The sequence below is a fragment of the Ylistrum balloti genome, unplaced genomic scaffold (assembly GCF_031769215.1).
Source record: "Ylistrum balloti isolate Yb309-2 unplaced genomic scaffold, AGI_CSIRO_Ybal_v1 Utg370374, whole genome shotgun sequence".
In the NCBI taxonomy this organism is placed as follows: domain Eukaryota; kingdom Metazoa; phylum Mollusca; class Bivalvia; order Pectinida; family Pectinidae; genus Ylistrum; species Ylistrum balloti.
The window spans coordinates 126,910-153,967 of record NW_026782262.1 but is presented as its reverse complement, the minus strand read 5'-3'; the positions used below and the strand labels follow the sequence as shown (position 1 = coordinate 153,967).

Sequence of the window (27,058 nt, the reverse complement as noted above, 5' to 3'; positions counted from 1 at the left end):
TAGTCGCGACTTTACCCATCTCTATTGTCTGTTGGTTTGTCTGTCATAATTTTTAACACAAAAACTTTAAGAGGTATCAACATAAAACTTCATAGGAAGATAGATTTTAACAAGGAGAAGAGCAGTGCACAAGAAGCATCATTCTATTTTGCATGATAAAGGAGTTATTGCCCTTTGTTATTTTTCATAATTAAATTTTGTCTGTAGCATAACACTAATACTTTAAGAGTATCAACATGAATTTTTATAGGTAGATAGATCTTAAGGAGAAGGAGGGCAGTAAGAATCATAACTCTCTTATCGCATACTTAAATTTTGTCTTATAACCCATCTCTGACGACCTTTGTTCTAATGTGACTAAGTAAAATAAATCTCTCTGCATGTGCAGTTGAATTCCAGACTATATAAAATAATCCTCAAGGCAATCACAAAAAGAACAAAATTTCTTTTTACAGAAGAGTAAATTTATACGGTGCAAACAGATCCTTCTCAAAACGGATCACCTCTTGAAACAAAATGAAATGGTAATGTACGGAATGACATCCTCTTTATTTTAGTAATACAGTCAAACCTGGTTATATTGAAATCCTTTGGGAATGACAAAATACTTCAAATTATGCAGGTTTCAATAGACTTTGCTCGCCGTTCTATGAACACCTTATCGGCATGTACGATTGTGTATGGTGCAGGTAAAATGCATGTTTATGCAACAAACAAAATACAATATATATATATTGTTTTAATTTTTTATATCCGTCCATATTGTTACTGAGTAGTGTACTTGGATTGGTTCCGAAATATCTTATAATATCTCTCACAGCTTTTGTCCTGTTCGTCATTAGATGGTATCAGTTGATACTTTTTGTCCATCGTAAGTTGTTTTATGTTTTTACTGGAGGAAGCCATTACAACTGCCATTCTGTTTTCTATTCTAATGGAGGCTGACTAAGATGTGTGTCTGAATGGCAAACACACCTCACTGATTAAAACTCCCAATTATTGTTGTATCAGATTTTTACCTGGCTATTCACATTGTACTCGCCAAACCATAACGACACCTTCAATTTCGGGTCGCAGTGGCATTCAAATTAAGCTTTGTAAAAACTGTTGCTGAGGGATGGAACTTACCTTTCAAATAATGTAGGATTTCAAATTAACCAAGTTTAAATTAAGTGGTATATAAATACAAAGACAAAGAAGACATTTTGCCGGGGATTCAATTTTATTTCAAATTAAGCTGTGTTTCAATATATTCACGTTCAAATTAAGTAGGTTTGACTGTAATGAACTTCCCAATACTGATCCCTTTCAATTCCAAATACCGAGCTGATGTTTTGTTTGAAATATACTAAAATTTACTTCTGAAAACCAGTCTTACCTGACTGATCAAGACCTGTAGTAACAGTTGTAAGAATTGCCCGCGGCATGTATGCCTCTCACGGTTAAGGTTAGTATATAATTCCAACTCTGATCAGGAGGATCCATTGTTTTGCCGAAGCAAGAAACAGCTGAAGCCAAAGCTACAGATGCACAGTTATAGAAAACTGTAGTTTCACATCTAAATTGTGAATAATTGAATAATGTTATTTTATTATATACAAAATAGAAACATCAGTGGATACATTATATTATAAATTTTTATACTGATCAGCAAAATCACCTATTCATAAAATATTTTGATTGGAGACTCTTTCAGACCAGCAACCCATCCAACCGGGGCTAAGTCCGGCCTTATGAAATGTTACTTTGTAGATCGCATTGTAAATGCACAATGTAAAACTGATTCCCAGGCCAGAGCCAATATGACAAATATATCACAAAAAAATAGGACAGCAATCATGAAATTGTGAGGAACATATTTTTTTCTGATATATAGACCAGAAAGTTGGTGTAACATTTTTTAAGGGCTGAAGATTGCTAATTAATAGATGTTTCAGTGATACAGTACATTGATTTTGTATTTGACAACATCATATAAAAAAAAACAGGGGTACTGAATGACAAAAAGGAATTCAGCTTGTTCTGTATGACTTCTTTATAACACATAGAGATCAGTGTTTGGCAACCTAACAATGCTGAACAGGTATTTTTCAGGTAGATCTCATGATATCCAAGGTATTTTGCTAAAAGTTATGACGTGTGTCATTACAAAGAAAACTCATAAAATATAAACACATCTTCTCCAGTTCATTTCACTTACGAAAAATGAATGTTCTTATATGATATATGCTGTTTTCAAACTTTTAATTTTAAAATGAATTATTTCAAAGGGATAATCTTTATCTATGGAAGTGAAAAGCAAATGTCTTTGTTTACATTGTTGTCTGTTGAATGTTTGCAAATATACAAAAAGTGGCAAGACTATAGGCATGTGACTAGAGGAGGCGTGGCTAAAACACACTAACACATAGTTTGACAGGGAAATAGTTTGTTTAGTGAGTGCGTTGGTGTTATGAGACAGGTCCTACAATATGGTAGATAAAGAATAGATGTTTCGATCCATCTGTGATATGCATGTGAAAATGATGATTTCTTTCTACAATTATCGTTTGAATGCTGACCCAGGCGCAGCTTGCTTATTTCCCTTATTTACCATCAGGTCTGGAGTTCTGACGTTCATTAACTCCAGACTGATACAAAAGGGTCAATAAAACATTAGAATAATTCGAACTACACATATGTATGTAGATTTTTCTTCATTTAAAATCTGCTCTTCTTCCCAGTGCACATCCATGTAAAATTTCATGAGTTCAAATCATATTGCCTTGAAGATATTTTTTTTATGGTTATTAAAGATAAAAAAAAAAGACAAAAAAAATATCTATTATAATAATATATTTGTAAGATATTTATATTAAAGAAGTAATAAAATGCATATTCCTTGCACGATTTAGAAATTTGTTGCTCACAGTTTGTCGGACAGTCAGTACAAATGTAGCTGTGTCTTCAAAATTATTCTTCGGTGCCAGTTTATGTTAATCTCAAATTACTTGGAGTCTGGGGAAGGTCATGGGAGTGTTATGTAAATTTCATAAACTCAAGTTCATTTGATAAGTAAGATTCCACTACAAGGGCCATTTGTTTAAATGTACTGTGATAACTCAGTTTGGAGATAGTACAGATTCAGAGATATATATCCTAGTTGTAAAGGTTGGATCCCTAACATAATTCAAGTTCACCCTGGGGTGTCATCTTTGTGTCATTTGGTAAGAAATTACTTTACTCTCGTCCAGATTTTTTTTGCGTATTGTGTGGTAGACGAGTAATTTGTAGGATTTTCTTCAGGTGAGTCCAGAATATAATTTCAAAATTTTGGAGTGTCCCAATACTAAGATATATTTAGTAGATTCTCAGAATTCAGATGAGTCCCACAGGAAATACTTGAATCTGGACTCAAATATCTGAATCCCGAAAATCACTGGCAGACCTCTTGCATGTTCTTCATTGAGATAGCCACCAGCTACTATAAAAGGTGACCTTAACCCCATAATGACCTTTGATCTTTACAGGCAATCCTTCAAAATTCGCTTGTTATTGATAAGAAACAAAGTAATATTGGTGTATATATTTTTCTTTTGCAATAATTTGCCTTATAAACGGATTAACCCTCTCATATCTATTTCTGCCCCGAAGAATGATCAGTATTTTTGTTGTTATGCTTACTATGCCCATACATACTCCAGGATTTGATTTAAGACTGATAAATGCTTGGGCAATGATATTGATAGTAGTAGATATATATTGAAAACTTTCAGTAGTCCACATGGCCAGTAGCCTTCAAGATCAAGAAAGAGATGTTGCCTAGGCCCAGCCAATGCTGCTGTCGGTGTCAAACCCTACCTTAACAGCTGTTATATCATCCATTGTTATTTGTGTACTATAAATATCCCGTCAGAGATAGAGAAATTACCTGTGCCTGTCAGATTAGTTACCTGGAATTCAGTGATGTTAAATAAACTATAGTGGTTGAGAAAACAGTCTATCCAGAGGACAACATCATCTTGATGAAATTTCATGTTGCAATCTGTCATTGTCACACTTGTAAACCCAAGGATAAAAAAAAGCAAAATATAAAAATGCTAGTGTTTGCACTTTAATGTAAAAAATGTTAAAGTTTAATGATAAAGGGGATGACACTTTTCAGGTATAATCAATCATTTACTTTTCAACAAATATTTAACATACCTGCAATATGTACTCTTACAGCAATGTCAAGAAGTTATTTCAGTTCGGATTTTTATTTGAATAATTTTCAAAGCAAATTAAAACCTGATTTTTTATGCAGTGTATAAATAGTGTTGACCTTGACAAGGTGGTAAATTGTACTGGAAATACAATGTATTTTCACTTTGACTTTTGACCTGGAGGTAAAGGTTGTGGTGAACTGATTTCACTGCATATTCATGTTACCTGTGTGAGTGATGTTCTTAAGTTTCAAGAAGATTGTCTCTGATGGTGCAAAAGCTAAAGCTCAGACAAAAACATACTTGAAAAAAATGAGCTTATCTAACTAAAGAGGTGAAGGTCACACAGAGATTGACCTACAATGACCTTGGTTTATCACCAACTATAGTTACTTCAACAATGCTATAGTAAGAGCAAACTGACTGTGATAGATTGTAATGCACATGTGTAGTGGAACCAGAAGGTACTTTGACTTTTTGACTAAAGCTCAACTAACAAATTCACTTTGGATGGACTGGAGCAGTTAGACATTGTCTGGGCATATGTCATCATTTAGAAGCCTGGCAGTGATTGGATGATGTTTAGTGGCGTATGTTAATGTATTTAATGCAACAGCCTTACTATAGTAAATGTTTAATTGTAGACTTCACTCAATTTCAATGCATTTCATACCACTGATGCACCACCAATGCATTTATGTGTACAGATCACCTTACTAACCACATTAGTGGGAATTTCCCTCTTGTCAAGTGATAGAGTGTCTGGCTAGAGACAGAAGAGTCATTAGTTCAAACCCCAGCAGTGCCAGGGTATTTTCATTACTCCTTCCTATGACATATTTGGTACTGTTGACCACTACAAGGGTAGAAGCTGTAGGAATTGAGGTGCTTCCTGGGAGATATTGAACCTGGGTTGTTGTGAGGGATGGAGTAGTGTAGAAGTTGAGAGTACAGGTCACCTAACTGGCCTTGGCTAGTGGGAATTTCAAGTTCCTTCAAGATATTTCTCATGGTATTCAAAAACTTCAAATATCAACAAGAATAACGAACTCATCAACAATACATCTCCATTCTATCAAAGTAGAAACACACTAATATCTCATTTATCACTTAATCAGTCTGATATTCAATGAATTGGCCATGTAATATTTTTGCATATATGTCACTAATGTGATATATACCCGGGTGTGTTTCTCATTGGATGTACAAATCGGAAATCAGTAAATGTAAGTACAATGACATTATGTCATTAATTAAACATGGTACAGGAAATTGTCTAATTTGTTTTTGTCATTGACATTTTTTTTTCTAAACCTTCAAAATGTAACTTTACAGAGTTAACCGGTATATATTAAAATGTTGTTTCCTTCACCAAGTCTCTGAAAAAGCAAATATTCTGAGACTTGTTTAAAAAATCTTACATCAAATGAAAACTGATTCATGAAATCTCATATAAAGTGGAAACTTATTCACAATCCTATATGTTTATATGTTGTGAGTAAATAAGTACCATATACATATATAGGATATTGAGAAACTTGATTAGCAATAATACCTTATCATCTAATAAATATCTACCTCGACTCCAGTATATGTAACAATTATCAGTTTATGTCATTATGGCTTATATCAAAAAGCTATATATAGAGAAACGGACAGGATAATTATATAATTACTAAATATTATTGTAACATTATACAGGTACCTCCCAGGCCATTCTAGTCGATAATGATGTTTTATGATATTTAATCACAAACAAAATGTTCTGATTTTTATGTCTGCACTATTAAAAGTATCATTACGATTAGTTCCACATCTTATCAGGCTAAGTTGTGACCATTAGGAAAAGTAATTGATATTTTGTTGTTCATAATAAAATTATACATTTTTGGACATGTAAAATTTCACTGATATGAATTTTGCAATATAAACTTACCATTTTTACAAAAATTGAATTCTGCTGTGCATGTGATATTTATGAAACAGCTGTCACTGTATATATTGCTGATGGAATTCATGTAATCAATTACAAATTCTTCAGTAATTGACAGTAATTAGTAATTGAAGATTACAATAGCACCTGTACAAAATTTAGCATAACTTTTTAGTATTTATTGATATCATGGGCGCAGTATTATTCTGTGAAATTAAATTACCTAAATTGTATTATTTTTTGGAATTAGGAAAAAAAATTCAGCCCCCCTCCCAAAAAAATTATCAGTTTACAGTATATGAGTAGTGTTATTTAATGGACTGATAGGACAACAAAGTGCCTCATTAATAATTATAAATATCATTTAGGTTCCTATGCTCTGTAGACATCTTTTGAAACATGTTGTAGAAATTAATTATGATAGAGAATTGACAATTCTATTTATATATGCAGTTAATGTTTCTCAGAAATGGAAGGATCAGTTTGGAATCCTCAATATAATCCTATCTGATGGTCAGCTGTAATGGGCTGATCCTAAATGGTCAATTTGTGGTCAGTTCATGGTCAGACCATGACTCCAGCTAAGTAGGAGAAAATTGGCTGATCCTGATTGGAATGTTCTGTATACATGAGAGTCAGATTACAATAGATTTATGTGAACATAAAAAAAAATGTTATAGAAAATATCAAAATAACAGTTCCCACCCCTAAAATCGTGTACTGTTTCATTTCAGAGACAGCTAAATTTTGTTTATGCAACACTCAAATAGTGTCGGTCTGTTCTAGTTAATTGTGTACTGAAGCAAACATGGCATGTAGGATATCAAACTATAATGTGAAAATTTTAAAAAGTCAAATATCAAAAATAAAGTTTTTTCATATTTGATCAGGAAAAGTGTAAAAACAAGTAGATCTATAGCAAGATTTCGTACAAAAGTTGTGGTCTCTTGCATGTAATTGGATATGACAAAAAATTCCCCAGACTAATTTCAAGGAACAAATACTTAATTTTTCATGTGTAAATTGTTCCATTAATTAATGTCATCAAAAAGTCATTGCATGCTAATCAATTAGAAAGCATTCATAATGGGTTTCACAGACATTCATTATAGGAGGTAATATAATATATGTGTCAACCGTAATTTGGGTATAGTTACCGTATTTTAACACATTCATAGTACATGTGTGCAAGTCTGAATACTTAACACATGTTAGAAGTGGAACCACAGCTTTTTATCTGTTGTAGACAACATGAGAACCGAAAGTTAATTTTTAATTAGCCATGTGCTGGTTTAATCAGTCTGTTTTAGCCTAAATTCAGTAATCGGGTTATCTTTCCTGTTAAAGGACCATAGTCTCCCTTGTTAATTATGTTAGGTCGTTCATACACAGATTAGCTTTTGCACATGAAGTAAATTTTCCTTTTGCCATTTCTTTATAGGTGGTTGTCTACCGGCCATGATGGAGGTGTGTAATTTTTTGTGGACTATGAAAACTGATAGCTGATCAGGCAGGCCGGTAGTCATTATTTTAATTCATACATCTTCTTTCCACTGACCATCAATCCATTGGATATAACCTTTCATGTAAGTAGTGTATTGTTTTCTCAGTAGGTCTGTGCTAACGAACATTTTGTTCAGTAATGTACTAATTAATCATGAACCTTTTGCTTTCTTTATATTTCTTTTTCTGTTATCGTTCAGATCAGTATATTTTATTGATCCTAATTATAAAAGAAGTGCATGTATCTCTTTTTGTTTTGTCTGTTTTCACGTATATCTTATGTGCTGTTATTGTGAAGTTTTCAGAAAATTGTCTAATTTTATGCAGTATACATTTGTTAATATTGTATGTATTTACTATTAGTTGGATTTCAGACTCTATGAATACAGCGCGCTATTATTCTATACAACTGTTGATAGAGTTATTGCCCTTCGTTCAGTGTTAAAATGTTGGTATTGATAGGAAATTATAAATAGAGTTATTGCCCTTTGTTCTCTGTGTGTGACATGTATGTATACAAACGCCACTCTCACTTATCCAGTTAAAATGGGCATGGCGGCATGATATTCCATGATAAATGAACTCACCTCTTCTGGCTGCAGGAAATGCTATACATGTATAGTTCAAAATCTACAGTTTCATCACATTTTATCAAACACAAGACAGTGGTCAAATATTAAAAGATGATATTCAGCTAGTTATTTTTGCATAGGTATGGCTAGACCCCTCAAACTGCATGTACCAAATATTTTGCAATGCAGCCTTGGTCCCAGGCTATGCCTAGCAATTCTTTTGCAGGTTTAGCAAGTCCTACCATTTCAACTGCCTATGCAAAAGCTATAACACACATCTAAACATAAAGTTATGCCTCGACATGTTAGGGCACGGACTGATCTAGTAAAACTTCCTGATCTTGAATTGTAAAAAAAGTACTCAAGTATGTTGTACAAGCAGTAAAACGACATTACTGGTCAATTTAAATAAACTCTGTCAGCAAGGAAAGAACATGTACACAGTCCTGACAAAAAGTTGGGTTTTATTGAGTGAGTGAACTTAACTCTTTCTTTTATTCATATCTTCATACTTCATAATTTTCTTTTGTGAATTATTTGTTCTGTGATTGCTGATTTCTCAAAAAAAAAAAAAAAGAAGACAAATATGGACAAATGTCAAGTGTTTTGCCTGGAGCTGGCTGCTACCAGTAACCTTCATGGATTCTATTTGCATACCAGTCTTAAGTTAAATTCTACAGGTTGAACTTTTTTAATGGACTTTATTCAGTCTTACATGACCCAAAGCTAATATAAGGGCATGTGGCATTCAGATGTGTCAGATTCTTTTGAAAAGGAATTCATTGAAGTCTGTAGGGTAATATTTGTCAAATATTTAATTAATCAATATCTAGTGTTTGCATTGTTACACAGTAATACAAGTATATATTTTGTAAAATTGAACAAGGCAATAAAAGAAAATCAGCTTTTCAACCAGAACTGGACTTTAAAAAAGAAAAAAGAAAATTAGCTATGTTCTGATCTTTGATAATTGGATATTTCTATATACCAGCAATAGATATGTGGATGCCATATTTTAAATAGTGTTATCTGGTATTAAACCCATGTCTAGTAATAAGTATTCCTTATACATTGCTATTCAAAAGAATAACAAATAATTTCCCTTATCAGTGTTCTACAATAAGGTCAGGCCCAGTATGGCAAATAGCAAATTCTTTAAAATCCTACTCCTCCTGCAGGAATGATTAGTTTTGCCCAAATTTGGTCTGATGCAGTATAAATAGTGAATCTCGGCCCCTGAGATGAGAGGATCAGGGCCCAATAGGGGAAATAGAGCAAATTCTTTAAAATCCTTCTCCTTTCACAAGAATAATAAGTTTTTGCCCAAAATTGGTTTCAATCATTCTTGGTTGAAGAAGAATCAGTTTTGTATAAAAGGTTGATCTCGGCTCCCTGAGGCCCTTTGGGGCTTAAGGGGCCCAGTATGGCAAATAGAGCAAATTCTTTAAAACCCTACTCCGCCAGCAGGAATGATTGGTTTTGTCCAAATTTGGTCTGAAGCAGTATAAATGGTTGGCCTCAGCCCTCTGGGATGGAAGGGGTTGTGGGGAGGGGTTGGGGTTGGGCCAAGTAGGGGAAATAGTGCAAATTCTTTATAATCCTTCTGAATCATTCTTGGTTGAAGAGGAATCAATTTTATATGAATGGTTGATCTTGAGGTGGGGTACAATAGGTGAAATAGAGCAAATTCTTTGAAGTTCTGCCTCTTCTGTAGGAATACTTGGTTGTTGTTCAATTTGGTTGGAAACTTTTTTTGGGTGAAGGGAAATAAGTTTTTGTGTAGATGGTAGGTCTAAGCCCGTTGGGACTGGAAGGGTGGAATCAAACAGAAGAAATAAGGCAAATTCTTTAAAATCGTTCTTCTTATGTAGGAATGCCTGGATTCTGTCACAATTTTGTCTGAGATAAGATTGGGATCAATTTTGTATGAACAGTGGGTTTTGGCCATATAGGGTGGGAGGGATAGGGCCTAATAGTGGAAATTGAACAAATTCTTCCTGTGTTGGAATGATTCAGTTTTGTCAGAAGGTGATCTGAAGCATGGGTGAATTGAACTTGTTTTGTACTAACAGGACTTAGTAGGGGAAATATACAAGCGTTTTGAATAATTTTCCATTATTTTTAATCAATCAATTTCAGCAAACTATACCAGGTCAGCAATACAGGCCCTATGGGCCTATTTTTTAAAGCCACATTCTAAAACAGTATCAAACTGAAAGCCAAATTTGAGTCATAAATCAGAGCTGGTAGTGTAAAGATTACAGAAATGATATCATTGTATATACAAACAGATGGTCCTCTGTGCTAAGGTTGATAAATGTCATCATTGTGTCTTGAAATTAACTGTAGTATTGTAGTACATGTACGCTGTCTTCTGTCAATAACCTTTACTGCTTTTCCATTTATTGCAGAAATGTTGCTGGTATTTTAAAAGGATGCTCAAACAAGCTGTTAACATAAGGAAAAACTGTTGACATTTTTTCACCAAAGCATTTATTTAACCTATTATGTCCGAATTTTCTGAATTGTCCAAGAGCTTCATCAACCATTCATCCTTTTATTATCTCTGGGATTTTCTAGTCAGAACCTAGACAGCTGTCACTAGACTGAGTGACTGACAAATCTATACATGGATTCTAAGCAGAACTACAGCTGTACCTGCGAGACCTTCAGTCCAACCACTGGAGACTGTCAGTGATTACAAACAATAGTTCTAGGTACTTCAATATCACCAGGGGCACACTATCTGTAATATACCAGTGCACTGAAAACTTGGAGCATTTGCCGTAAAATTTGACCTGGACAGCCTTTATACTGGTGACTGTTGAGGTAAATCCAGACAATTTTACTAGATGCTCTTGTGATTTATGGTCACCTGGCTGTTGATGAATTGCAAATTTCGTGGAGGAATTAGCCAAGGGATCATTGCGTCTGATTTGCATGGTTGTCATTGAGTTGAATACACCACAAGGCAAATTTTTATGTCATTATCCGAAGATTGGAAACTGGAAAATTTGAATATCATCTTTTAATAGGATAGTGTACTTTTTATCATCTATTTTAATCTGTGATGAATTTCACTCAAGAAAATTAAAACCCAAAATAAGGAAATTGTGTAAAATGTCATATAAAGCAGATGGGCATACAATATGTTTGTCAGAGACGTGTAAGTGAAACGGACAAGACTAGTGCATGTTAAATACAATCATTGATGTATAAAAAAAAAAAGCGAACAAATCCTTCTGCGTTAGTCGCACTTGGAGAAATGAAGGTACGTCCCACCAGACTGATCAGGACTTTGTTTATGGTAATCCTTGTACTCTTTGTCTTCCTCAACATGCATGTGCTAATGCACTTTGAGCCGCGGAATGGCGACGAAATAAACAGATCACTGCTCCACAAACTCAGACTCCAAGGAAACTGGGGAGACACAGCACATGTGCAAACACGATTGTCAGATCTCAGCGATACCAAAAACACCAACGATAGTGGCGGATTAGAGGTATTCATACCAGTAAACCAATACAATAAGACGTTCCTTCATCGTGATATTGAGGAAAGTAATCTAACCCAGATTCGCCTCGAAGTGGACAGAGCCAATCGGGAACAATTTATACACAATCTTAATAAGTTTGGCTTAAAACTCAAATCAGACAGTGTTGTTATTGTTGTACAAGTCCATGATCGTTCCCAGTACCTCCAAATCCTCATTGATTCGTTACGAAAAGTCAACCAAATCAAGGATTCATTGTTAATATTTAGTCATGATGTGTACTCTGATGAATTAAATAGAATTGTGCGTTCAGTGGATTTTTGTCCGGTAAGTATCTTATATTCATATTTGTTTAGCTATCTCTCAAATTGATTCAATCCAAACTGATATAATCAACAAGTCACTTTGGCACGTTAGAAAATTCACCTCCATGATAAGACATTGGGAAAAACAAACGTGTCAGCTGTTAACGTTACACATTGTTTATTGTCATGTTTTCTTTTGATACGTGATATTAAGCAGTTTTTGCTGTATGACATTACCATTTCTAGTTTGTTAATCAAGAGAGATTGATTAATTTTCAAGCTAATTGTGTGAATGATCTTTAGATTGTGTAATGATCTTAAGATCTTGGTTTTTATCATGCAAGAGTTCAATGTAAGCACATTTGATTTTCTGCAATCGCTTGACAGTTCAGAGGAAGCAGAGTAGAGATGCATGCTGTTTATAGAATATACAGCATAATACATACAACAATTACTTAAGCACATGTGCTACCACTTTTGTTATACCAAATACCACTTAATGACAATTTTGATTTAAACCAGGAATAATGTATGTTATTTGTACTTTTTGTGAGAAAAAAATGGTGACTGAAAGTAAACGTACTGTAGTTCTAGTGTTTGACATTAAGACACTCATAGACAGGGAACCCAGTGTCAGGAACAATGGTTAACATTATCATTGTCTGTGTAAAAAAATTTAGTGTTCCCTAAGGCTTATCAAAGTCCATACAGTATGATAGTGGTACCTTACTGATAGCATGGGTAATTTTTTGAGATCTAAATGTCAAATATCAAGGTTGTCAATCCCATAGAAATAAAAGATTGGCTTTTATGGTATCATTTGAGCTTTTTCAGTTGGTGCTTCATTTCTAAATGGACTCAGTTTCATGACCTTTTCTTTAAATATTCCAATCAATAAGCTTTCTGATATTTGACATCAAGATACAATGTTAATGTTAATAGCTTTTATAAAACAATATATCTATATTGTTTTTTTTTTGTTTTTTTGCAGGTAATGCAAATATATTTTCCTGTCACACTTCAACTACATCCGAAGGAGTTTCCTGGTCAGGATCCTAATGATTGTCCACGAGACGTGAAGAAAGAGGAGTAAGATTCCTTATTTAACAATTTAGAAAGTTAGAAAGGATTGGACAGTAATTATAGGTTGTAAGCTAGATGAATATTTGTTTTCTAGTATTACTCTTTATTGTGTGCCATATTCATGTTGCAAGGAGCCAAGGTTGGCAACCAATTATCTTACTGAATTGTCAGTAGATTAATTATAGTAATTAACATTTACACAGTGATTATGTTATCTTTGTTACCAAGTGTAGGTGTTGTGTTATCCTTCATTGTCTCTATATCTTTACAGGGCATTAAAGAAAAAGTGCAATAATGCAGCTTTTCCAGATAAATATGGGCATTATCGAGAACCAAAATATTGTCAGACAAAACACCACTGGTTATGGAAAGTAAGTACTCATTTGGTGATATATTCATCAGAACTGATTATTACAATTTGTCTGAATCTTTTAATTTTTTTCATTTCTCTCTGTTCACAGTGTGAAAATTTGGGTAATGAAATGAGAAATAATTCAACACAATTTAATAATAATTTACCTCACTTTTTAGATTTTTTTTTTTTTTTTTTTTGAAAAATAAAATTCAAGTGAAGATATAAAATAAAAAATCCAAGTAAAAAATATTTTATTCAACATCACCATTTTCATCAACATTTTAAGAAATCATTTATCATATTTGTGTATATATATTTCATGTTTGATAAGAAACTGATTTAATAAAGTAAAAATTTCAATGTGTAAGAGTAATTTATGTTCTGTAAAATCATTAATTTTCTTGGGCGATTTATTTTTGTCTAATTGATATGATAAAGATATGATAAACGGATCAAAATTAAAATACATTTGTAGATTATACTACAAGTTCATTTTGTGATCAAGATTTTTATCCACAAAATCAAATGCCAAAGAAAATATATTTTTGGAAAACTACAAAATTTGAACCTCACAAAAATGTGTAATTTTCCAGCAATTATAGTTCTAATGAATTTCTTCTGAGGGTTGCCTGGGAATAACTTTTACAGACTTTGCAATAATAACAATGTATTGTAATATTGCTGTTTAATTTTGACAGTTGGACCGCGTCTTTGATAAGTTAGAAGTGATGAAGAACTACACTGGCCATGTTTTACTGCTTGAGGAAGATTACTATGTAGCTCCTGACATTATCACTGTTATACAAATGATGAATAATTTAAAGAAAAGGTTAGTATGTTTAGTTTTTCAGAGGACATTTTAACTATCAAAGGTCATTCAAATTTACAGATGTCATTTTGAATTTCAGAGGTCATTTAAGCTTTCAGAGGTCATTCTAATTTTCAGAGGTCAGTTTGACTTTTAGAGGTCACTTTAACTATCAGAGCTCATTCTTATTGATTCAGAGATCATCCAATTTTTAGTGGTATTTCAACTTTCAGAGGTCAGTTTACATTCAGAGGTCAGTTCAATTTTCAGAGCATCATTTAATTATCAGAGGTTGATTTAACCATTAAATGGTCAGTTTAAATTTCAGAGTTAAATTTAAGTAGCATAGATCAGTTTGAGAATCAGAGGTCAACTTAACTATTAGATGTCAGTTATCTTTCAGAGGTCAGTTCAGTTTTCAGAGCTTCGTTTAATCATCAAAATTTGAATCAACTATCAAAGGTCAATTTTACTATCAGAGGTCAGTTTCTATAACTTTCAGAAGTTAGTTATCTTTCAGAGGTCAGTTTGATTTTAAGCTTTCAGAGGTCAGTTTAATTTTTAGGGGTCAGAGGTTAGTGGAGATTCTGATTATACAACATGTATGATATTGTTATTGAAAGTAGCCACACCATATCAAACTACAATGCAATCCCAAAATTTCTGCTATCAGCCTATGGTGTCATATGGCTCTTGTTTTCAAGTCCTCTTCTTGTCTCATTTTCTGCTCTTTCCTACATATGAAAAATATTTTGTTTCAGTTGAACAACTTTTGGTAATACTTAATTAGGTCACCCAGATTATATATCATTATTTTTTTTAACTTGAATTATGTCTTAAATCAGGCATTATACATTAAATTTCTGTTTGTTGCAGGGATTGTAAAGAATGCAGAATGTTGACTGCTGGGAATTATGATAAAACACAAAGTTTTGTGGTCAACTCAGGCAAGGTTTGTATCCTGTTCTTTATACATTATAAATGCCATGCCTATTTAAAGGTACATGGTAGGAAACTAAGAGTGACCAGGTCCCAAATTTCTTCCTTCTGACTGCAGATTTGATCTTTTGACCTTGTCAATTCAAATCATGATATGAAATTATTCATACCTAGCTCCGGATGTTGTTAGAAATTCTAACCTCCTTATGTTCCCCCTGAGCTTGAAATCCTGTTCTACTAAGCTTTGATGTTGATCTTAACATTCTCTGACCTTGAACTCTTGTTCTGTTGACCTAAGGATGTGATCTGAACCACCCAGGCATGAACACCTGTTCTGTTGACTTTAGATTGTGATCTGAAGCACCCAAGACTGTGCACTCCTGTTTTATTGACATCAGGAGGTGTTCTGAACCACCCAAGACTGTGAACTCCTGTTCTATTGGCCTAAGATTGTGATCTGAAGCACCCAAGACTGTAAACTCCTGTTCTGTTGACCTTAGATTCTGATCTGAACCACCCAAGACTGTGAACTCCTGTTCTGTTGACCTAAGGATGTGACCTGAACCACACAAGACTGTGAACTCCTGTTCTGTTGATATCAGGAAGTGTTCTGAACCACACAAGATGTGAACTCCTGTTCTGTTGATCTTAGATTAAGATCTGAACCACCCAAGACTGTGAACCCCTGCTCTGTTGACCTAAGATTGTGATCTGAACCTCCCAAGGCCTTGAACTCAGTGTTGCTGACCTTCAGATGATCTAACCTTCCCTGACCCTGAACGTTTATTCTGTTGACCTTAAATGTTGATAAGATTTTCTGTTGACCTGGTACTTTTGTTCTACTGACCTTAGATTGTGATCTGAACTTTACAGTCTGTCCAGCTAATGAAGACATTGTACATATATATATTTTCAGGTGGAGTTGGCAACATTCATTTCCTCAAGACATAACATGGGCATGACATTTGCGAGGGATCTGTGGAATGAAATTAAAAAATGTGCCAAGGTAAGAGAAGAAAGGAAAATTAAGTTAGTGAATGCTTCCAATACATGTTATTGTGAGGAAATACAGTAGATTTAATGAAACCTTGAAACCCATTCACAGGAACATTATTAATTCTTTCAGGAAATGCTTATTCTCATAAGCAAAATACATTTCATGTTAATGTTTCTATAAAAAAAAATATTACAAAAAAAAATAAAATGAGATTTTGGGATTTTGATTGGAAACTGAAATCCCCAGTAAATTAAACTTTTATACTGTTAATTTTTCAATTAATAGTTAATGCATACTTAACTTATAAAATTTTCATGCAACTTTTCCACTTTTTACCTTCTGCAACTAATTTTTCAACCAAATACAGTGAGGTTCATTATATCAGTGCTAAGGCTCAATTCAATATGGATATGTAATGGATTCATGTCACATGTTCAAATACGCTGACAAGTCTAGTAATAAAATCAAATAGAAGAGGAAAAAAGCTGCATGGAAAATTTTATAGTTATGTGACATGCATTGCAAAAACTCCTAAAACCACAAAGTCATTGTCATCTTGTCTAAGTTTTATCAGCAGCAAAGAAAATCTTCATTACAGGGTTGAACAAAAGACCTTTAAAAAGGGGATAAAAAATCTTGTCTTGTTTTAACAGGAGTTCTGTGACTTTGATGATTATAACTGGGACTGGACATTGCAACATTTGAGTATGAAATGCATTGCTAACAAAGTACAAGTAATGAAGATGAAGGCAACGCGTGTGTTCCATATGGGTGACTGGTAAGTAGTATTAGGAAACAATTTATTGATCAAGCAATCGGAATGCCATCAATGTTTTATTGATAGCTCCTTTACTGAAACATGAAGGTGATTTAGGTCAAGCATGCTTGGAGCCGAGATGAAGGTTTTAGAATTTAATTACTAGTGCTTGTCATTGTGTTAGCTTTTTCCTTTTCAACAGAGATTGCAATGAAAATACATACAGGGGATAGGTATATTGCAAGGGTTGATCCTTTTTGCTGCTTTGACTTTCTCAGATCTCAAATTGATATCTCCTTGGTTTTTATTACCCTGTAAATTGCAAGGGCCTATTTGAGATGTGTCTCCTTTGAAGTATGTAGGCTAACTCACTGAACAACATATGGGAGGACCTCGGCTTGCTATCCAAAGCAATCTGGATGAATTATTTGGCTCAAAGATACAACCATGACAGCGTATCAGCCTAAATGGGATCAAAAACAGACACCTAGGTGAGGTTGAAACCAGGCAAATAGGTGGGATTGAAACAAGACAAAAAGGTGGGATTGAAACCAGACAGCAAGGTGGGATCGAATCAGACAACTAGGTGGGGTTGAAACCAGACACATAGGTGGGATTGAAACCAGATACCTAGGTGGGATCGAAACCAAACACCTGGCTGGCATCAAAACTAAACACCTAGCTGGCATCAAACCAACATCTAGATGGCATCAAAAACCAGACACGTAGGTGACAAAACCAGACAACTAGGTGGGATTAAAACCAGACAACTAGCTGGCAACAAACCAACATCTAGATGGCATCAAACCAGACATGTAGGTGACAAAACCAGACAACTAGGTGGGATTGAAACCAGACTAGATGGCAACAAACCAGACACGTAGGTGGCAAAAACCAACATCTAGATGGCATCAAACCAGACACGTAGGTGACATCAAACCAGACATCTAGATGGCATCAAACCAGACACGTAGGTAACATCAAACCAGACATCTAGATGGCATCAAACCAAACATGTAGGTGACATCAAACCAGACACGTAGGTGACATCAAACCAGACACCTAGGCCCTTCACCTGAGGTTGAAGTCTTACGCTGTACTGACTGCGGTTTCATGACCTCTTTATACAACAAAAGTACATACTGTGGATTCATTTTATTTCGTGGGGGTCCAATTTTCGTTGTTTTCGTGGATGAGCAAATCCACGAATTTAAAAACACAACGAAATATGAACTACTTACTAAAGTAATTTTGAAATTTGACCAAGTAATCTTTGCCGACACCGGAAACATCCACCGGTAATGACAGAAGCCCCGTAATTAGTCGGGAGTCGGGTAGTCTGAGGCTCGACATGGATACGCTAAATTGGTGTCAACGATATATAATTATATATTATTAAACATAACAAAGGGTAAGTACCCATTGTGATGCTAAGTATGATGGGATCGCAGTCGTTAGCGACACTGTGGACACTAGGCTTGATCGGACCATCCTGTCGATTGAAGATTGGATCCGTATTTCTATCCGACTACAGGTTCACAATAATTATTAATAATGCAGATCTTGTTTACACACCTGTTTACACACATGGTCCAATCGATACGCGTGGTGTTTTCATATGACTGCGGTACACCGACTGATCAGCACACAATGTTTATCCACTGAAAACAATTGTTTCTGATAATTACCGATTGATTACACGCCAGGATATATACTGATTTGTGGTTTGATATTAATGCGAGACTGTTGTAAACAGCGTTATAAAAACACAGGACGCCATCTTGAAAAAAAACGTTCTTTTATTCTTGTCATTAGTGTTAATTCCTGTGAACATATCCTTAATACAAACAGAAAAAAATTCGACTGGAAGAAAAAAGAGAAAATTCTAACGTTTTTATTTTTTTCCCACAGAATAAAAAATCCACGAATTTATGAGTCCACGAAACTGTTTAATTTGTAGAAACAACGAAAATTGAACCCAACGAAAATAAATGAATCCACAGTATCGTCCAGTGACAGTAATGCCTTTAATGTGAACATAGTTTAAAGGTATTACAGTCAATGCAGAATGTGTACTGGAAGTAGTTTTAGAAAAGACTTACCTGTCAGTCTAAAAATATTCTGTTTACACTTGTCTAAATTATTTATGAGCTCTTGTGGAAACTGCTGTTCTCACACTCAAGAACTAGACACCAATCTAATTTTAAGTTTACTGCCTCTTTGTCAACTTTTAGAGGTGTGAGTTTAATGTTGTCTGCATTTAGTTCGGTAAATCTCCTGTAAGTTCGAATAGGCCAGTAATTTGAACATGTGATTTTTTCACTAATTATAGTTATAGTTTGAACCCTTTTTAGTTTATTTCACTTACATTTAGAACCGTTCGAACATATCGGGAGATCAGACGTTTAACTACCGGTACTGATAGCGTTAAATTATACACATACATTTCACTTAATAAGCATTGATGTAATGTGATTTCTTTCACATCTTGTTGTAACATTGTGCTCACGCCAGCTGACAGAACTTGAGGCCCCGATTCTGTATTTCAAGCTATCAAAGTGATCAGTATACGTACCATAGGATGTTGGCATGTTTTGTCAAAGAGCAACAGTGTTTAACTTCACATTTTCATAAGGCAATCACATTATGACTATCTCAATAATTGAAATATTTATAAAAAAAATTTAACAAACATTAATCCATAGTCATATTAAATCTCAATTTACAATCCACATACCAAAATGTCAACACTAAATTCTGCCATTATGCAAGCAAAAATGTGCTTTTCGTGGGCCTGTTTGTCTCTCACGATATCCAACAAGATGAAGTGCAAAAGAAAACTTATGATTTCTTAACAATTAATATGCATTGCAGTACAGTAAGTGTTTCAAAAGATAATCATTTTATAATCAATACCTTTCCCCCAGAAAATGTCATTACTGACCGTTAGTTTTCTGCCTTGCTAGAACACTTTTAGACACCTTAGCATTATTTTGGGCAATGTCAACCCTGATAATTCAAATTACTTTCCACAAGTATAATTTCGTATTATTCAAACAGGTTCAACATTATTCAATGAATTCTGTTTGAACTGACTGATCGTTTACCATATTTGTTTTTATGAATCTACCGGTGATTAGATCGTGAATTTTGGATTTAAGATGAAAAATTTCCAGTATAGGTAGGAGACAATACCATGTTACTAATGTACACTGTCACGACATTACTGTAGTTACATCAGTGGATTGAGAATTTGTCCTTTCTAGGACCTTTTTCTTGGATGTACTAACAATACTGACATACAATTAGCCTTGAAAGGAGAAATAATCAGAATGTAATATTGTCATCACCATTCTCTCCACTGGGCAATTTGATAACAGATGAGATGTTGTAATTAATTTTTCTAATGTTAAAAAAATTGATCATATACCTGACTGTGAAACAAGGCACCATGTTTTGGCTAGTGTAAGAATGATTGCTGTGGCAACCTATTGGCGATTCGTGAGTCAAGTGATGATTAGATCATGAAAACCATCCAATATAAATATCATGTTATATCACCATCATTTTAGAATGATGTTTCGCTTTATCAAATATTCAGACAATTAAATATAATTCTAATGACCCTGCTTTCTCCAATCATACTGGTGGGGAAAAAGTGTTGTACATAATTTGTTATCTGAGGTGCCACAGGCAGCATAAAATGTAATCCATTTCACTTTATGGTTCAGGAAACACTGATTTAGTGAATGAAAAGGTGTGTTAATTATGGTCCTCGTCACTTTTCTGTCTGTTTCTGAAAAAGCTTCTTGTAGATTACTCTTCATATCTAATGATACATTAACCCTGCAGGATCTCTAGAGTATCATTAGATTATCAGCTCTATACAACTGGCTGTTTGCCTTTAGAGAGTGTGTTTTGGGAGAGGTGGGAACCCTCTTATGGTAGAAGCCTGGAGACAAAATATTGAATTGTAAAGATTGGCAAAAACGTTTAGTCGATGTGAATAAATATTTAAGGTATCTTTTTTCTGGTTAATTTCGAAGTATATGGCAATAAAGGCTAGATGTTGGGCCTTACAATAACCTCATTATTTCTTAAATGCTTCTAGCTCTTACGGTAGTGAATGTTTTAAATAATTTCATACATGGTTACTGAAGTACTTTGTCTAACTTGGTGAAAGGTAAGTGTACTGTATTTGTGTTTAAGGATAAAGACTAGAGTTATCATTATCTGAAGTACTACTGAAGAATATTAACCATGCTACACTCCACTTGGCAGTTAATGAGCTTTGAGTAATAATGCTATCTTGATATTGGTTTTTAAGTTTAGTCTCAAGTATTGTTGGTAACTTGGATTAAGACTCAAGGATTATCTGTAACTTAGGTTTAGACTCAAGGATTTCTAGTAACTTGGGTTTAGACTCCCAGGATTGATGGTAACTTAGGTTAAGACTCAAGGATTGATGGTAACTTGGTTTAGACTCAAGGATTGATGGTAACTTAGGTTAAGACTCAAGGATTGATGGTAACTTAGGTTAAGACTCAAGGATTGATGGTAACTTGGTTTAGACTCAAGGATTGATGGTAACTTGGGTTTAGACCCACGGATTGGTTTCTTTATAATTACAGGTGGTGTCATTCATTATAGGCATACAGAATTGAATCGGCAGGACTTAAGTTTTAGAACGAAGATATATATGTCATCTTATCTCTGGTTAGTTGTTGGTTGTCAAACCTCAAGGTTACAAGAATAAATAATGTAAAAAAAATACAGTGATTTCATGCAACTTTATCTGAGATTATTTCTTAAGCAGGCGCTTATTGTCAGGGAACTACTTGTCATATAACATTAAAACAAAGTCAGGATTTTCATTCTCTGGTAAAGATCAGATTTGTTTGGATCACAATTTACAGCTGTTTGTGTTCCTACAGAATCTTTGATAACAGGACAGTCAGTGCTGTCATGGTTGTATCCTTGGGCATTAGAAGCCATTGCTCTTAATGACATGCAGTGAGCCTCCAGTATGTTGTTCAGTGAATTAGTCACCAGTTACTGACAAGAAGATCCTATCTCAATATGACCCAGGGCAATAAACTTGGCAAAGGAAGAAAGAAACTAACTATATCAAACTGCAAACCTACAGAATATTGATAGTGTATATTTTATGTAGGAAGACACACTGCGGTATGATACTGACAATCTGAGACTAATCTAAATGATTACTATTATCGAAGCTAATATCATCATGAAATAGTCATATTTTCATCAAAAGTTGCGACACACGGAAGCATAGGTGGTCACAAATAATTGCTATTGATGGCAATGGAGATAAATTTCTGTTTCATTTAATATGATTATAAGTGTCTGTGTCAGCAATAGGGTCTGGAATGTCAATATGAAGCTATAGAACCATACTGTTGGAGGTTTTGTTATACGGTTTTATTGATCCTAAATAGGAAGAGTATGAATTATGTACGACAGGCTATGGTGAGGGTCATTGATTCTTTTATAGCTATAGGCAATGTACATGTTTATTTTAACTTCACAGCTCAGATAATTGATGTTTGATGAATTATTATTTTGAAAAGTGATCATTTGAATTTTAATAAGAATATCAATATGTACTGTAATTATTCTATTGATATTGCCATGTTAATTTTTATGTTAAGCCAACATGTATGCTTTACATTTCTTGTTCAAAGTCTCTGAAGTGGGCTAATTGTAGGACACTAGGTGTGATAACACTGATATTATACTTCTTGCTTAAAGTCATGGGGTGGTCTTATTACAGGACACCAGGTGTGAGAACACATTTTACATATCTATTAAAATTAGAAGGTGGGCTTATCACAGGACACCTGGGATGATAACACATTATACATGTTGATTTTAGTCAGATGGACTTATTATAGGACACCAGGGGTGATAACACATTTTACATATTGATTAAAATTAGAAGGTGGGCTTATTACAGGACACTGGGGTGATGACACATTTTACATATTGATTATAGGACACCAGGTGTGATAACACATTTTACATGTTGATTATAGTCAGATGGGCTTGTTATAGGACACCAGGTGTGATAACACTAATATTATACTTCTTGCTTGAAGTCATGGGGTTGGCTTATTACAGGACACCGGGGTGATAACACATTTTACATATCTATTAAAATTAGAAGATGGGCTTATTACAGGACACCTGGGGTGATAACACATTATACATGTTGATTATAGTCAGATGGGCTTATTATAGGACACCAGGGGTGATAACACATTGTACATATTGATTAAAATTAGAAGGTGGGCTTATTACAGGACACTTGGGGTGATGACACATTTTACATATTGATTATAGGACACCAGGTGTGATACCACATTATACATATTGATTATAGTCAGATGGGCTTATTATAGGACACCAGGTGTGATAACACATTTTATATATTGATTTTAGTCAGATGGGCTTATTATAGGACACCAGGGGTGATAACACATTTTACATATTGATTATAGTCAGATGGGCTTATTATAGGACACCAGGGGTGATAACACATTTTACATATTGATTTTAGTAGGGTGGGCTTATTACAGGACAATGAATTAGTATTTTTTTGTAAATTTTTGGGGTCACAGCGCCAATACAATTAGTTTATAATGAATGTTTGTACACTGTGGTATCCTTATCTCAGATGTTATTGAAGTTAGAAAATAAGTTTGTTTAACAGAGAAATAATTCTAATGCTGTAATTATAACCTGGAGTCTGTCCTTGCTTGCTTGCTTGAATATGGTAAATAATGTGTATGTGCCCAAGAAGCTCACCTGTACTTACATGACACTACAAGAGACTGAAGGTTCTTGGTTCATTTTATTACCAGTAGTAAAGGCCGATTGTTTCCAATTATCGCTTTTTCTCTCACATCCTCCAGTTGTATGAGGTGGCTGGTGACTTTGATGACTATGGTAGAACCATTTGTGTTGATAAATTTTCTCCTCTTTGCCCCTCTTCATGGCACCTCCAAGGACAGTATTATTGATTTACTGAAACTTTATGTTCTGAAAACTTTCGACTTTTTCATTTAGTTTGTATTTCCCCTGGTAGCTCAGGTTAGCCAAGACTTTCTTAAATAATGTGACCAAAAATTGTTCTACTGTGTTGGAAATCGTGTGTCACTGTGCTAACATAATCAGTAGCACTTGAGAGGCCTTATCAGTGAACTTCCGGGTTGTATGACATTTACCAGTTGTTGATTTAATAAAAGTCATTGGGTTTTACAAGTACATATAAGATTATAAAAAATCCCCCTACCTGGAGCTCCATTATAGTCGTATTAGTCCCTTACCAATGAAACCAGTGTACAATAGTTATCCTGTCTCTGTTGATCCAGCCTTCCCTGTGTCTGTTTGTCAGCACTCTGGCTGCTTCATGCCTTGAGGTGTTGTCATCAAACTTCAAACACTTATCAATCATCAAAATACCAAGTTTGAGTTTCAGGGTTATAGGATCAAGGTCCCTGTTACTAGGTGTATTAAAAAAAAATCATGGTCAGCATTTCTTTGCTTGAGGTTTTCTCATCAGACTTTTAACATTCATTAAGCATCAAAATATCTTGAACAAATTCAAGTTTCAGGGTTGTTGGGTTAAGATCAGGGTCATTGTTACTATTTATAGAATTTTAGGGAATCATTACAGTGTAATAGAAAGCTTGTGGAAACCTGTAGGGAATATGTATTGCTTCGGCAGTACTCAGTTTGCATGTTTTACTGTAAAATCCAAATTGTATTTTATTTGATATCCAGAATTAATATTCTGAGCATGCAAAACCTGATTTAAGAGAGCAAATTGTCTCCAGACTTTAACGACTTTCAGTTAGAGATATATACCCCAAAATAAATATGTACAGAGCTAGTAAAACCTGATATGGCATATGTATGATTTACTTGTATGACTCAGACAAGGAAATCAATCACCTTATTTTAGTAGCATGAAGCAAGTCATGTTAATATTTAACACAAATGACTGTCTTGATTGAGAGACGGAGCTAAGGCTGTAAATGATATGTTTCGATAGTTACAAAAAAAAAAAAAAACTGTCACCGTCTTAGATTCATCAACAATCCTGACTTTAAAATAAAGACCTAAGAAGAGACACCCTTTCTAGTTCCTCTACCCTTTTCTTTTTATTTTTTCTATTTTATATTTGTAGATCAGCTCTTATATGTACCTGTAACTTTCTGTCTTACATCTTTGAAGTTTAGTTATCCTCTAGGGTCACAGTATTTAATAAAATCTGTAAATTTATGTGAGGAAGTTATCTTTGAGTACCACAGCATTCATTAGCTGATGTAGCTGTCAAGTCATGTTACAACTTTTTGTCTTCAGGTATAAGTTTGCTAACACTGCAAACAAATAGTAACTTAGCTAGGAAGACCTTACCTAAACACACCACCTCAAAGGATGTTTTCTGTTCAGTAACAACTTGGCTATATTTGTAATTGAAATCTTGAATCAGAGATCCCTTTTTAAAATACAAATTTGATATAATTTTGCTGAATAGCAGGAATGAAATTGACTGAAATTTGAAAAATCATTTTCAAACCTAGATAATAATAGAATGAAATACTGGTACTCTGCATGAATAGCATTCGTGATTTCGAAAAAACCAAAGGTTGATATACATGCACCAGTTTTTGCTCTCTCTCCTGCCATTACAGTTGTAGTTTATGTTATTGTAAAATTGTTTATCAATAAGCCCATGTCTTGTAATAAGCCCACCTACATGTAATATTCTGCTGTTCATTTGAATTTTAAAATTACTATTCCATTGTCCTGCAATGGTAATTAGATTTACTCCTGATTTAAATGTGTCGAAAGTCAATATTTTCAGGAAATGTCAATGCAAACCATTTGATGATTAACTTGCCATATGTATTTGCTGTGAAACAGTGGTGTATCACTTTCCAATGCTTCTGTCTATGGTATAGGATAGTTTGTCACAACTACACTGTGGTCACAACTTCTCTTCCTTTTTATCTTTGTGCTTTGTGACTACATTGCACTGGCATGATATTATTTTGTCATGTCCTACGGGTGATATAGATTCTTTTACTATTTACCTAATCTGTATATGGAGGAAGGAAACTTTGCCTGCAGTTTTACTTTTGCTCATTTCACCCTTCCATAAATAGTGTGAAAACAATAAGTGTTTGATGTTTTGTTATCTCGAAATCATTTAACTGGAAGACCTGGTTTAAAGTGCGTTTGTATTTCATCTGTCCAGGCCAAATTTTCACCAAACATTCAATCTTACTTAAATCCAATACTTGGATAACTCGAAGTTTTCAGATGGCCGCCCGACTTAGAAATAACAAAGTTCGACTGTAGATGAATTTAACACTGAGCAGAAAATGAAAAATTTGATTTGAAGGCAAAAGCTAAGTTGATGAAGGGTTTGCTTATATACAGTATACAGATATGATGTTGATAAGCATTTTCTTGTTTGTTTATTTATACACTTTTTATTCTCTAGTGGAGTGCATCATAAAGGGAAAAAGTGTGAACCGCTTGTGAAACAAAAACAGATTGAAAAAATTCTTCAAGACAATCAACAGCACCTCAACCCCAATGTCATGAAGGTGGCAGGCACATCCAAGATCAAAATCCGCGACCCCAAACCAAACGGTGGATGGGGAGACATACGAGACAAAAAACTGTGTCATAGTTTTGTGTCAGCAGAAGATGAACGAAAGATGCAACAGTTTATGAAATCAAATGATATATCTTTGCTGACCAGATAAGAGTCTCTTGTACTAATAGATTTGATTTATTTTTCTATTGTGTTCATATGAATGAAGGAATCACTCTACTTGTCTTGTTGCAAATGTGATGGATTCCTTTCAAACTTGTTACCTCAGGGCAAACTGCAAGAATCTTGAGGTTACGGGTTGCCCAAGTATGTAGGAATTTTGTTCAGTCTTGATCTCATCAGCTCATTCAGCTTTTGAACCCTTCTTATTAAATTCAGTCTCTTTTCTAATCCTTTTGATATCAATATCAATAAAATGCTTGAAATGAAATTGAAATGAAATATCAACTTTTTAGAAACTTTACTCCCAACTTTTGC

The 27,058-nt window shown here is 34.2% G+C and overlaps 1 protein-coding gene across 1 annotated transcript; it reads left to right on the top strand.

The window, feature by feature from the left end:
- The first annotated feature begins 11,403 nt into the window (after positions 1–11,403).
- On the top strand, positions 11,404–26,814 carry LOC132554057 (alpha-1,6-mannosyl-glycoprotein 2-beta-N-acetylglucosaminyltransferase-like). The gene is made up of 8 exons (XM_060218353.1): positions 11,404–12,012; positions 12,982–13,079; positions 13,345–13,444; positions 14,127–14,257; positions 15,113–15,188; positions 16,092–16,181; positions 16,826–16,950; positions 26,465–26,814. Exons 1-8 carry the CDS (start codon positions 11,404–11,406, stop codon positions 26,730–26,732), a joined length of 1,497 nt encoding a protein of 498 aa, XP_060074336.1. The 3' UTR covers positions 26,733–26,814.
- Positions 26,815–27,058: the final 244 nt, after the last annotated feature.